The sequence below is a fragment of the Papaver somniferum genome, chromosome 3 (assembly GCF_003573695.1).
Source record: "Papaver somniferum cultivar HN1 chromosome 3, ASM357369v1, whole genome shotgun sequence".
Classification (NCBI taxonomy): Eukaryota; Viridiplantae; Streptophyta; class Magnoliopsida; order Ranunculales; family Papaveraceae; genus Papaver; species Papaver somniferum.
The window spans coordinates 211,200,462-211,215,284 of record NC_039360.1 but is presented as its reverse complement, the minus strand read 5'-3'; the positions used below and the strand labels follow the sequence as shown (position 1 = coordinate 211,215,284).

The 14,823-nt window shown below is 34.1% G+C and overlaps 1 protein-coding gene across 6 annotated transcripts; it reads left to right on the top strand.

The window, feature by feature from the left end:
• Positions 1–4,834: 4,834 nt before the first annotated feature.
• LOC113358557 lies at positions 4,835–7,422 on the top strand. 6 transcript variants are annotated; one of them, XR_003364671.1, is made up of 7 exons: positions 4,835–5,075; positions 5,289–5,331; positions 5,926–6,167; positions 6,371–6,416; positions 6,623–6,714; positions 6,790–6,877; positions 6,976–7,422. XR_003364671.1 is itself a non-coding variant. In XM_026602155.1 (7 exons), the coding sequence occupies exons 2-6, from the start codon at positions 5,305–5,307 to the stop codon at positions 6,799–6,801; spliced, it is 468 nt and encodes a 155-aa protein (XP_026457940.1). In that variant the 5' UTR covers positions 4,835–5,075; positions 5,289–5,304; the 3' UTR covers positions 6,802–6,877; positions 6,976–7,422. The 6 variants fall into 6 exon arrangements, 2 of the variants coding, with proteins under 2 accessions (XP_026457940.1, XP_026457941.1); XR_003364672.1 differs by having other exon boundaries at positions 6,615–6,714; XR_003364670.1 differs by having other exon boundaries at positions 6,512–6,714.
• Positions 7,423–14,823: the final 7,401 nt, after the last annotated feature.

The window sequence follows — 14,823 nt, the reverse complement described above, 5'->3', positions numbered from 1 at the left end:
TTTAGGATACAATGAATTTAGTCACCTTCAATAAAGGCCAACAGATTAGGTGTTTAACCGTTAATGGATGTAGGCTTCAATCCATGACCCAATTTATTTATTTTAATATGAAATATAGATATTATTGAATTAAGCATGAGATTCTAATCGAGTTTCATCAACTGCAATAGTAGCCATAAGCCAAGATGGCAGATTAAGATGCCATTCTTGTGAACTAGGAAAACAAAGATCTTTTTTCGCTATATTTTCTGCAACATTATTTTCTTCACGATGGATAAAACTACACTTCCATGTGGTAAAACTATTAAGAAGATAAATAGAGTCTCCTATTATGCCTGCATTGGTCCACTTGACTGCTCCCTGAATCCCATTGATTGCATTCACTACACTTTGGTTGTCTCCCTCCAAATGTATGTGTGTAATTCCTTTCTCCTTCGCCCATTTAATTGCTCCATAAGCCGCCAATGCTTCAGCCTGTTCTGAGTCTAGTGCTCATGTGCATTGTCTCCTAGCTCCATGGCTTGCACCTGAAAAATCACGGCTTATTAGTCCAAATCCAGCTTGATTATTAAACTTGGAGAAAGCTGCATCAAAATTGACTTTGATATCTGGAGAGTCAGGTTTTCTCCAGATTTTAGTTCTAACTGCCTGAGTGTTTACTCTTCTGACAGGAGAGGAGACAGCTTGTACTCTTGTCCAGTCAGCCATATGGGTTTTAGTACTTACCACAATATCATTAGTTTTAACCTGCAAGTTATCAAATACCACACAACACCTGGATTTCCAAACATGCCACATAGTAAACAAACATTTTTGAATTGAGCAACATTAGTAGGTCTGTTTTGAGTATTGTTATCAAACCAGAGTTTCATCCAGTGATGAATGTCCTTACCCTGTAAGACCTGCAAACAACTAGCATCAATAACAGCCAGAACAGAAGAGAAAATGTGACAATCTAAGAAAAGATGTTGCAGATTCTCCTCATGATTTCTACAAAAAGGGCAAAGAACTTCTTGATATCTTGTGTCTAGAAGTTTTTTCCCTAATAGGAAGACAGTTATGAAGGAATTTCCACAAAAAGTGTTGAACTTTAATTATCAGGTTGGTTTTCTATAAAGCCTTCCAATCAATGTCATTACTATTTTGTGGATCCATGATCCAATTAAGTGTTTTTGTTTAAGGCTAACGAGCTGGAGATTTTATTAAGCCCATTCCATATTTACGTGGTCCATACAGCATTCATTGATACGGTCACAATCACATGTGAGAAAGTAACCAAGCATCCGAATCTAATGTGGATCTGAGGAAGTGATGCATGATCTCAACTTTATCAGCATATGGATCACTAGTTTGATGCGAGGGACTATTATCTTGATCTTAACTTCATTTATCATGTCATGTTGATAACCGATAGGAATTTGAACTTTAGTTGTGAAAATTAAATGAAAATCCTCTTTCATTCTTGTTTCTGGTCTCCATGTCCAATAAGTTACAAGTACATGACCCAACATTTTGGACTCAAAGACGGGAAAGAAAAGAACAGAAAAGGAGATTTTAAAAGTAAGAATGCTAGTAGCATATATCAGACGAGGGATTCCCTCACATTTTTATTATCACATTATCTTACATGTTGGGCGTCATTTTTATGAATTAAAACTAAACCGTAACGGATTTGAAACTAATACTTTGGAGATATGTTACCATTACATAGCTCTACTTTCCTACCGAAATATAACACCATCATCTACTACTCTGAAAATGAGCCGTCGAAAATCTGCGAATTTCTGGCCGTCGAAATTATGACCGGTAGATTGTGAGATTTTATATTTAGGAATGTGCTCATTTTTGGTAGGCATGTAAAACTTGGTAAGAGGAACACATCCTCAAAATATTAGCTTCAAATCCGTTACGGTTTGATTTTTATTCACAAAAATAACGTCCAATATGTGAGATAATGTGATAATAAAAGTGTCAAGGAATCCTTCCTCCATATATCACACGTCAAATTGATAATGGAATGCATCCCACTCAATCACTCACCCTCCCAGGAGTTAATCACAAGATAATCTCTGTTTCTTCAGGATGCAAATTTGTTGGCCGAGAAAATTGAAAACATCTTTGAGACAAACTAGCGAGAAATTTGGGTTTGGAAGTTCAAATTTTAAGGCCATTTTTTAAATTGAAGCCGATATGTCAACCAAAAATACACAACCAGAAAGCTGATGTGAAGAACCCCACCAGTGACTAAACTTTTAAGTCATGACTTTCATGACCTATTCATATCCACTTGAGGCGAGTACCGACTAGTTATGATGGAATTACTGTCGGTGGCCACCATTAATATAAAACCCGAATTAAAGTTGATATTACTGTTCCCAAATCAAAATTTGTGGTGGTAATGAAACCATAATTCCGAATCAAGACGTTGATTTTAATTGGTAATGAGATCACCAAAAATTAGAAAATTAGTATCTAAAACCATCCATATAGGGAACTTTTTTTTTCTTTGTACCCTACATGTTTATCGACTAGTTTAACATTTCAGTATCAAAGGTCCCATTAAGCCAAAAAGATGGAATTGTTTACTCATCTTAACGTTAGCTTTTAGCTTTAACAGTAACGTGAAGTACGAGAGTTTTTTCTTTCACAAAATTGGTTAAATTCACCAAGATCAATAATTTCTGGGTGAAACGAATATGTAAATTTGATATTGTTTAAATGGACAAAAATAGTCAAAATGTAAATAGTTTCATCTTACCAATTTTCGAATGTTTTTTTTTTTATTTTTAATTTATATCAGGATGCATCCAGTTTCATCCTCCTTCTTTTTTAAATTTAAACCAGGATAAATCCAATTTCATTCTTCCTTTTTTTCTTGTGTCCATTTCACCCATACTAATTTTTACTCATCCATTTGAACCATGTTTTAAAAATATTTAGACAAATAATCCATTTTCCGCTTTCCTTTTGGCCAACCGAGTTATTTCTTTTCAACCCTCATTAATTTTGGTGTCTCCAACTATAAATACTTCTATTGCACGAGCAACGCACTTATTAGTTGAGTACGCATCATTTAAGCTTCTAAGCAGATCCATGCGACTCAGGGTGTGAACGGGACTAGCCTCAGCCCCATACAAGGGACCATGCCTCGTACAGTGATCAGTGTTAAAGTGTTGACTACCAGGATTACCATATTCCTAATTCATGTCCCACCATTAGATTAAGGTGACTGGTCAAACATTTGCCACGATTTAGATATCAACGGCAGACAAATTAGAGGTGGTTACAAAAGAGAACATTGATTAAGCGCGGAAAAGAGAACACCGACACTTTCTAGTCCGTTTTTGTAAGCGCGGAAAATGTTAACAGTACGGCAATAACTCGGCAGTTTGCAAGTTGAGATGTGCTTTTCAGCAAACGTAACACGTGATGGGGACGTCTCTTCGTGAGAATCCAACAATCCATGAGCATCCCCGTACATTGATTTCCTATAGTACTTATTTATTTTAAAGATCAACAATTTATAATCACATAAATGTTAATAATATTATTGAGATTACAATATTAAGGATTAAGAAAAAAAAAATGTTTACAGTTTACCTGATGAAATTGGGATATACCCAAATTAATTGGGGTATATCCATTTTATTTCCATCCAAATTAGTGTGCTAAGGGGTGTCTAAAAGGTGTTAAAAGACCAAATTGCCCAAAAAAAAAACCATGCCGACCAAAAATCCATCCAAAAAATTTCAAAATCCTTTTCCAAAACTCAAACTATGAAACCATATCAAAAAAAGAAAAATCAAATTTGCATTATAAGGGTTTTGAGATTGGGTACTGATGTGATTTTAATTTGTTGTAGAAAATGATAGTAAAACTTCGTTCAACTCGGGCTTGTAAAGATTTGATTTAAGAAAACACTAAAAACAAGGAAAATATATATACAAGATTGTCACAATATTGAGAGATACTAGAACTTCGGATTCCACCATTAATCACATTCAATTGGTTCATATAATGACTCGTAACAATTCTAGCTCTTTTGTTGACTATTTTCTTTGCCAAAAGTATATTTCTAAAACATTAGATGTATATCACAAGCATGGTGTATCGAAAGCTCTTACATCTAAGCATATATCATCAAACGAAATAACAACTAATTAGTGAAAATCATAAATCAATTAAAATAAGTGCAAAAAATCATAAAGAATCAATTATAGTTACCAAACAATTGTGATAAGGCTTTCTCCGTCGTCTTAGTGTTGAGGTTTAGCTCCTCATATCAAAAACAGGCTCAAAATAATAAATCATGGCTCAAAAGGTGTTTTTATTGAAGAGGAATAATAATATAGAGAATCTGCAACACTTGATAGTCGTTACAGAAGTCACTGTTACAATTTTATAAGACTGTAGAAGAATGGCAGAAGTCACTGTTACAATTTTCATCTAACGGTGAATATTGAATGCTTTGTTACCAAGGTAACTTGCACTAGTCCAGATGGGGCTATTAATCACGTTTTTAAATGACAGATTAATTACGTGATCAGATATTTACAGACAAGTTCCGTCATATAACGTAAAAATAGTTGGATCCATCATTTAACGTAAAATAATTGTCATTTTCAAACGTGATAAATTATTAGGTGTGTGATTTTATGATGTACCATTAAATTACAGATTAAATCCGTGAAACGTTTTAAAACTTTAATACGCCCACTACTAAATTACTAATCTTCTTCTGGGCGCCCAAAAGTGCGTTTCTAACAGTGGTTAGCCATCCTTGGTCCCACTGCAACAAGCGTAAACGCCTCCTTTCTTTAAAACTTAACTTAAAAGAAAAAAAAAAGGGATCGCCCAGCTAAACCCTAAACTATTAGTCGTCCTCTACTCGGCAGACACTACTCTATCTATTCTACCATGGAGTTTGCGACTCTCACCGCAGTCACTTCATCGCCATAATAAGGCTACAACCTCCAGTTTACCACCTTCTTGGTCTTCTTATTCTTCTTCACTCTTCAAATCAAAGAGAAAAATGAATTTTTAAAGAACCATCTCAATTTCTCAACTGAATTATGGTGAATTTTAAATTTCATTCTTATAACTTACTTATCTTTCTTTAATTTTAATTTTTGTATGGAATTTGTGAATCAATGTCTGATTTCGTTTTATCCTTTGGGTTTTTTTCGTGAAAAGGAAACCCTAAAATTTTTGATTTAGTATTTTTTCGATTTGGTGTTGTTTTATTTAGGGTTTGTGTAAGGTACTGACTTGTTGTGATTTACTTGTAGACTGCAGGGTTCTAAAATGGATGAATCTTTTCAATCATGTGCGGTAATTTGTTAATTTTTGCAATCATAAATCATTATTCATGGTTGACTTTAGATGATATATTGAGTAGATAATGAAAATCCAGACATGCAGTTTCCGTCTTTTCTGAAATTGTTATCCAGTTTCTGAAGTATGGTAAGGTATTTTTTGCTTTTTCCTTATGGAGCAATTATTGGGTTAGGTATTTTTGTTGCGTATTTGTAAGAAACTGATTAGCTGCCTAGGAGCATTCACTAGTACTTATTCTATTAAGAAAATATGTTTTTGTGTGATCATTGCATAATCTTCTTTAAGCTCAGAATTCACTGTGTTGATTACTTATGTTGTTCAAAAATTGACCAGGTTAAATTTGCACCTGTTTTCTGGTTTCTAGGTTGCACAGTTCTAAGACCTGCATCTTTGTTTCCACATGAATACTTTTTAATCCAATTGCTTGTCCCTTGTCTGCTCAAACTGCGAGATGTCATTTCTTCATGACCCTGAGCTGATGACATTTGTCGGATCATTTGTGGCTCCTAGATTTGTTTTTATTTCTGTCTGCACTGCACAAGGTACAAGTCATTATCTTATACTTGGTGTATTGGTTTAATATTGCAGAACCTGCTAGATGTTACCGGAGGATTAAGAACAAACCATATTCTAGGTACTGTCGTGGTGTACCTGACACCAATGATTAGAGGGATGAAAAGGGAAGGAGTTGATGAGTTCCCCTTCTATGTCCACTTTGTGAGTTGGGAGAAGGAAAATATCTCCACTGAGTCTTTGAAGGCTGCCCGTATCACCTGCAACAACTACATGGCCAAGTCTACAGAGAAGGATGTTTTCCATTTCAGAGTCAGGTACATCCTTCACTTATCTTGCATAGCAAAAGAAAATACTCAAATGCTGGATCTGATATGAGAGGAGCATTACGTAAATGTGCCAGAGTTAGCCTTCGTCAGGTCCTATTATCTGTTCGTTGTAAGGGTACCATTGGTTCTTTGTTTAATCTATAAAACTCTGGCGATGTTAGTTATTTCTGATGGATTTTTCTATGTTTCAGGTGTTGGTGCATATGTTTAATCCCTAATCTCCACTTTGATATTCAGGTGAATGCTTTTGCCATTTATACTTGATTAATTATAGATTGGGTGGTGTTGGTGGTGATACGTGCATAAGTTGGTAGATATTTTTGAATCCCCAGCGGTTTCTTGCAGTGGTGTTGGTGGTTGGTGATATTTTTCTTATCATTGTTTGATAATGAAGATAGTGCTTCTGCAACTGTTGGTGTTACGGGTGGTTGTTAGTGTTTCAGATGTTGACCGTGTACAAGGATTTAGGTGCGGTGGTGATAGTTTTGATCCATGGACAAAAACCAAGAGAAAATTCAGTCGAAGTCTAAGCAAGGTGAATTTTTATCCTAAGCTATGTTATTTGTACACGTCATGTTTTAGTGATCTGATGAGTATGATATTTTTATAGGAAAGCAAGTAGCAAAACAAAAGAAGAACGAGGAATATACGTGAAGCATTTTATAAACATACCCATGGTCATTATGGATCTCGTTCTGGTTAGTCTTTACATTTCAATTATACGGGTATTGCATTATTATGGATGACTTTTGTTCTACTAACATCACTTTATTTATGTTCCGAGTTTGCTTAACAGGCCAGAGAAGAAAAATCTGAGCTTGACGCCAATGGAATGAGTCTAGTTCCTTAGTTATGCTGTCATTGGACCGGTGTGCTTCTTGTATCTAGAAATTACAAATTTTGTTTGTTTGCCCTTTCCTCTCTAACAAACTGAGAGTTTGACTGCGAGACTGATGAAATCATGGATCCAAGTGATTTGTTATGTGATATAGATGGAGTACTTGGAGATGTTTCAAGAGTTTAGTACTTGGAGATGTTTCAAGAGTTTATGTAGACGAGATAGTACTTGGAGATGTTTCAGGAGCTCATGTAAGAGAACGGCCAACTGAGAGTTTGATTTGATTTTAAAGTTTTTAAAGTTTAATATGTAATTTTGGATTACTATTTTTTTTTTTTAAATTGTGTTCATCGATTCTATTTTTATGAATGTTGTTTTAGTAATTAATGAAAAGTTTATTTTCAACTGTTTTGTTAGGATTCATTTTCATTTTCAGATTTCATTTGATTCAGAATTCTTTTTCCAGATTCAATTGAAGCAAAATAAGACCAAATCTGAATCTGAAATCATTCAGATTCACAAATAAAATGACGGAACATTCTTGTCTGAATTAGTATTATGAAAATGCCTCCTAAATGGCATATGTCTACTGTTATTGTTTTTTTACATACAAAAACGGTGGTATTTAATAACAGGTTCCTAATGTGACTTTAAGTCACAAATTTTATTCGTCATACTTAATGATGTTCTCTATTTGTCATTTATAAAGAGTCACACCAAATAAATAACGGTTCGAATAACAGATGAAAACCGTGGGAAATCATGTTTTATAACAGACTTCACTCGTTATTTTTAGCCCCTTCTGGACTAGTGTTGGATTGCCAACCCTGATTTTAAAACTATATAAAGGAGAACTCTAGCAACTGGGAAAACTAATCCCACACCTCCTCTGTGTTACTAGTTCCATAACTAGAGTCGATTCTCCTTTAACCTTAGGTTTCTTCTCGAGACCCTGTAGGTTAACGACTTAAAGACTTTATTGGGATTGTGAATCCAGACCCAACTATTATATTTGTAGTTGCGTGACCTGATCTTGTTGTTTCTATCGTGTTGAGTACAATTGAAATAATTGGCTTGACATTTTATATCTCCGACAGGCAAGATAGAAAAATAATCACAAACAAACTTCGTCTCATCGTTTGTGATTCCACAATAACTTGTTTCGCTAGTCAATTAAGTTTATGGTGAGGTGATTGACAATACTAGGTTGTTCTTCCGGAATATAAGTCCGGTTATCAATTGGTTCATGTTCACCGTGATTTATCAAAAGACGAAACAAAAAATCTTGGGTATTTCTGTGGGAGACAGATTTATTCAATCCTATAGACTTTTCTGTGTGAGACAGATTTGTCTATTAAAGTCTTCGACTTTGGGTCGTAGCAACTCTTGGTTGTGGGTGAGATCAGCTAAGGGAATCAAGTGCGTAGTATCCTGCTGGGATCAGAGACGTAAGGAGCGCAACTGTACCTTAAATCAGTGTGAGATTGATTAGGGTTCAACTACAGTCCAGTCCGAAGTTAATTGGTAGTAGGCTAGTGTATGTAGCGGCTTAATACAATGTGGTGTTCAATATGAACTAGGTCCCGGGGTTTTTCTGCATTTTCGGTTTCCTCGTTAACAAAATTTTGGTGTCTGTGTTATTTCTTTTCCGCATTATATTTTGTTATATAATTGAAATATCACAGGTTGTGCGTTAAGATCAATCAATTAGAATATCCAACCTTTGGTTGTTGATTTACATTGATTGACACTTGAACATTGGTCTTTGGTACCGTTCAAGTAACTCCTCTTATATTCAATCAGGCTCGCATATTTCTATTTGTTAATTGCGGATTGAATTAAGAGTTAGAGATATTAAGCTCTTTGATATACTTTATTTTAGATTGAGTCTGACTATCTAGTTGATTCTCTAGAAAAGTGTGTTGGAGTAATTCCTCTAAGATTGCCAAACGATTTGTTGGGTGTGGTTGTTAGACCCCCGCATTTTCAATTTTAAACCTAATATTTTGCATGGGGATAAGAAAGTAAACTTATTTGCCCTCTCTTTGGAGTATTTTTTGTATTTTACATCGAATATAATAATTTAAAATAAAAAAATTATTGGAAAAATGACATAGAGGTCTAATCGAAACTTAGATATATAAAAGTTTTATTTAAGATCTTTAGCAGTCCATGTCATCACTCCCACTATGATGAATCTGATTTTTAGAGATAAAATTTATCTATTTGGGATCTAACATCCTATTATGACATAAAACAAATACTCTATCCCTGTTGTAGATGCTTTGATAAATCCATGATCAGATATAACTAAAATAAATTTAGACTAAAGTTGAAATTTTACAATAAAAATGAATAAATCAACATATTAGACATCAGTAGCGGTCTTAAGTCCCATTCAGGTTTTTTTTTTTTTTAACTTGTAACATACTTTTACCAAAAATATATGCTTAGTAAAAATTTCAAAGTGCTTTTAAAGATAACCATTTCTATTTTAGGCATGCTTCTAAACTTACTCAAGACAAGCTTTTAAAAGTTGGAAAAATAGAAGTTGTGGACTAACATAATTTTATATAATTGATTTTTCATTTTAAAAAGATAAATTTTATACTAGAATATTGCACAATTAATATATGTTTCCAGTTTCAATTTTGTTCTTTTAGTTTTATTTTGAAACAATTAATAATAAGATGATATTTATATATAAACGGTTACCACCTAACACGGACTAATTTTCTTATGAACATGCATTGATACTAAAATACCACCTAATGCAGGATAATTTTCTACCAGCGCATGTTCATAAGAAAATTGCTCTGATAACCAAGAATTTTTCTTGGGGTCGTGATACATTGGTTAGGAAACTATCATTTGGGATGGGACAATAGACTAAGCCAAGAACTAAGGATGGGCTAATAAAGCACTACTATTGAAATGGGCCTGAAAAATTCATAATCAACCGGACTCGATTTGGACAACCATAAGTAGAGAAAAATACCTAAATGATGCACCCATTTTCTAAACCACCCAAGCATCTTCATCTTTGGATAACCCAATATGAAAATACTCATCTTCCTTTTACCCACTATCACACCCCATTTCTTCAACCATATTGGAAATAAAACTTCCATCAGGACCACATCCAATTGGATCCCTGATCACCCCTCGTTAACCCAGAACCAATGTCAAGCGTTTTTCTTAGTTTCTGAACTTATTAATCCTAATTCCAAAGCCTGGATTCATAATCATCTGGATCAACTACCACCTCTAGAAAAATATAAGATTATAAACATTTACTTACCTCAAGGTTTTCCACCGGATAAAATTTTGTGGCTATTGACCAAATCTGGAAAAATATACTACAAATACAGGATATCGGATACTGAGACAACATTAGCCACAAAATACATCTCAACATCACCTACCACCCACAAGATATCTGTGAACCTTATTTCGTCCACCAAAAATACAACTTTCTTGTTGAAAGCAATAAATGAAGGTCTACCGACATTTACCATCTTACATAAAATCACCAAAATGAGTCAAACCTTTGTCCTAGATGTAACATACACCCCAGAAATAGCTGAACATATCCTTTATAAATGCAAGTTTTCCATATCTGTTTGGAACCTCTTAGACGATCATCTCGAATCAATGTTCCAACATCGTAGACCACCCTACCAATCAACCACCATCCCTCAGCTTCTGTAGATCAACCTACCTACGGTTGGGATAACTTCCTTTCGCTTTCGAATATGTGCCTTATGGATGGCAAGCAATGATTTAATATACGAAAAAAAACAGCAAGACCCGGATATTACTACACCAGGAATACACCCGGGTTCCGTCATGCCCCCATTTATACCAGGAGTGACAACAATATCGAATAACAACCTTATTCAGCGGTCATCTACAACAATTGAGGTTGGTTAGACTCCACCAGAACCATTATGAATCAAAATTAACAAAGATGTAGATGCACGTAGCCACCTGGGATCTGAAGGCGGAGGGTTCATAAGCACATATTCGACATTGAGTGTTATTGCATCCATGTCTCAATTTTTAGGAATTACAACAGCCTTGGTATTATAAATGTAGTCGTTTCTCATGGCACTCGGAAAGACATCAATACATCATCAATATACACAAATATGTTTGGAATCAGACTCCCAGACGTTGGTCTATTTATTCAACAACCATTTAAAACCTTCTTGGTACCTCGGTAAAATGACTGATGAAATTAAAGAAGACTACAATAAATCCACTGACATACATTACAATACAACTACAGAGAGGCCAATCAGGTAGCCAACACACTTGCAAAACCACGCTACAGATAAAAGCCAACAAGAAGTATTCCAAATCAATGTTTTTGATGTAACCTTGGATCATGTAATTCCTTCCTTTCTTCCTAATTACTTACAATAAATTATGCTTTAAAAAAAATGATACTAAAATAAATAATATCAACCAAAAGTACTATTTATTGTATTTTATTTTTTGAGAAAATGCCTTCATCTTCTATTAATAATCTTAAGTGAAGGTTACATAAAGATCAATTACATCAAGAAACTGAAATAAGAAGAAAAACATACTTGAAGTAGTACATATTCGAATAATTCGTCATCAAAAAGAGAAGAAAAATCAAAAGAACTGCCTAAAACAAGCATGATAGATCCGATTAAATCGGAGAGGGATGGTCTTCAAGGATAACCTGTCAATTTGGTAGATTTTCGTCTTGATTAAGAATTGCTCCATTTAAATAGGAGTAATATGCCAATCTTGACATGCAAATTAAAGATTCTAATTACCCAAATTATCATCGTGGTTGAAAAATTACCGACACAAAATTTACCAAATAGAATTTACAATTTGTTAAGTCCACAACATAGATATATTGAAGCTTACTAAACGTTTAACTTTTACTTTCACAACACAGCACAACAACACAACATAACAAAAACATACTTTTTTAAACTCACAGAATCTTTAAACTGATATACCAAAAAAAATCGGATACATAACAAAATCTTGTGCCATTGTCATTGACGGTTGATACATATACGTATCCACAGTTCAAAAACCATTCTTCCCATCCGTACACACGTATTACTTAGGCCAAGCACTATAGTTGGGCATTTCGTTTGGCTATAGATTAGATATAACCAAGCTAAATGAGAGTAATATTGTACCTCACTGTGGGAGAGGGGTTTGGATTATCCTATTGTTACAGAGACTTAGTTTCCGTCCAAAGAGTACAATACGAAAATTCAGTATCCGTACAACTTTTTTAAATTTTTATGATGTTGATAAATATTTGTTACTTAAACAATATTTAAGAGGAAGAAAAAAAGAGATATAATAAAGAAAATGAAAGTTTTAGTAAATAAACAAGTTAAAAAAGTAATATGAGAAGTAAAAGTAGGTTAAAAAATGAAAATTGGATAACAAAACTCAACATCCATCTAAAATGTCACAAAAACTTAGTTACCGTGGTAACCAAAACAAAATTTCTACGAGGCATGGCTTAGTATAAGAGGAACAGATCTGTTCCCTCCACTAGCTAAGATAATTCACCACATTAAAACCAAACTATGCCCTCTAATACCTTCTTTCGCGATAATTAATTTATTGGGCTGACCAATCGGAGGGTCCGAAGGGAGGAAGTCCCTTTTATGACAACCTTTTTTGTAAAATTAAGCATGACATAAATGTGCAATTTGATAAAAAAGATTGAATTGGATTTGGTGAAGATTATTTTAGTCAAGCCTTTTCACATAATTCCTTATGTATCCTATTTTATCAGGGGTATAATTGGCAAGCAAACTAGAATATGACATATAAAAAAATCCGTGCAACGGAATTTTACTAATTTTATTTCGTTCAAAAGATTTTTAAGAGATCCGCACAATGAGTACAAGCAACAATATCAAATCTAGAGTTTTTACGAAAAATACGCAGGCATTAATCTTTTTAGGCACAATTTTCAAAAATTGAATGCATAGTCATTATGCAAACCACCACAAAGGATGCATAACACGTTCTGCAGCCATATTTTGCCTAGCATTTTTTTAGGGCGACCCGAAAGAGTTAGGGGCGATTTTTTTATCCCCATCCCATAGGTGTGGTTATGGGATGTTCTAATGGTTTGAAAATACTTATATGCCCTTTTATAATCGGTAGTCTAATGGTTTTATCTACCGATTACGACTGTATTCTTCCTTCTTTTCGAATAAATTAAACTTGGGGCTACTATCACAATCGGTAGATAATAAACATTACGAAACTACCGATTGTGAAAGTAGAGAAATTCAAAATTCCATTGGTTTTTGAAAAATTTGAATATGGGACGACCACCATAATCGTTAGATAATCAACATCACGAAACTTCCGATTGTATAATCGGTAGGCAATTAACATCAAGAAACTACCGATTGTGAAAATAGAAAAAGCCAAAATTCCACTAGTTTCTAAAAATTTTAAATTTGGGGCTACTACCGCAATCGGTGGATAATGAACATCACGAAACTACCGATTGTTTAATCGGTAGATAATAAGTATTACGAAACTACCGACTGTGGAAATAGAAAAATGCAAAATTCCATTAGTTTTTGAAAATTTTGAATTTGGGGCTAGTACCACAATCGATAGATAATGAACATCATGAAACTACCGATTGTGGAAATACACAAATGCAAAATTCCACTAGTTTTTGAAAATTTTGAATTTGGGGCTACTACCACAGGTAGATAATGAATATCACGAAACTATCGATTGTATAATCGGTGGATAATAAATATTACGAAACTACCGATTACGAAAATAGAGAAATGTAAAATTCCACTAGTTTTTGAAAATTTGAAATTTGAGGCTACTATCACAATCGGTAGATAATGAACATCACGAAACTACCGATTGTCTAATCGGTAGATAATAAATATTAAGAAACTACTGATTGTGAAAATAGAGAAATCCAAAATTCGAATAGTTTTTGAAAATTTTGAATTTGGGGAAACTACCACAATCGGTAGATAATGACATCACGAGACAACTGATTGTACAATCGGTAGATAATAAATATCACGAGACTACCGATTGTATAATCGGAAGATGATGAATATCACGAGACTACCGATTGTGCTTATCTATTTGAACAAAAAGGTATAATCGGTAGATAAATTACTCTATTATCTACCGATTCTGAGACGTTAATGGCGCTGAATGCATTCAATCGTTTCTCTAATCAGTATTGAACCTTCAACATGATATTCTTCATGATGTTTCTAGCCTTCTTCTTCATACGATCCAAGTTTGTTGTTGATTTAAGAAAAAATGGTTTTCTCCCATTCTTTTTTCTTCTTCTTCTACTCTAAAACCCTAAAACTACAAAACTAAAATAATTTTCCTTTATATAAAATATTTCTCCCGGTTGTAAACTGAACTAACGATTGTCAAGGTTAAAATTGGCATTATGAAAAATAGGACATAAGGGGTGGTTTCATTTTAGGTTTGGGTGATCCTATTTTTTTTTATTAGTTGCCCCTAATTCTTTCAAGGTCGCCCCTAAAGACACCAGCATATTTTGGTTTATGCATCAACTAATTTTCCGTTGCAACTAATAAAACGATATACTCATTCAATTTTATGAAAAGTGATACTTTTAATTTAGACACAACTTTGGAAAATTGAAGTGGTGTTTCGTCTTCTTCGGCGGGCCCTTCCCACCCTGACACGGTGTCCTAGTAGCTAAGCGTATAATTAACAGATAGCTAGTGCTTAGCCTAATGATTTTTTGCCCCGACGGAT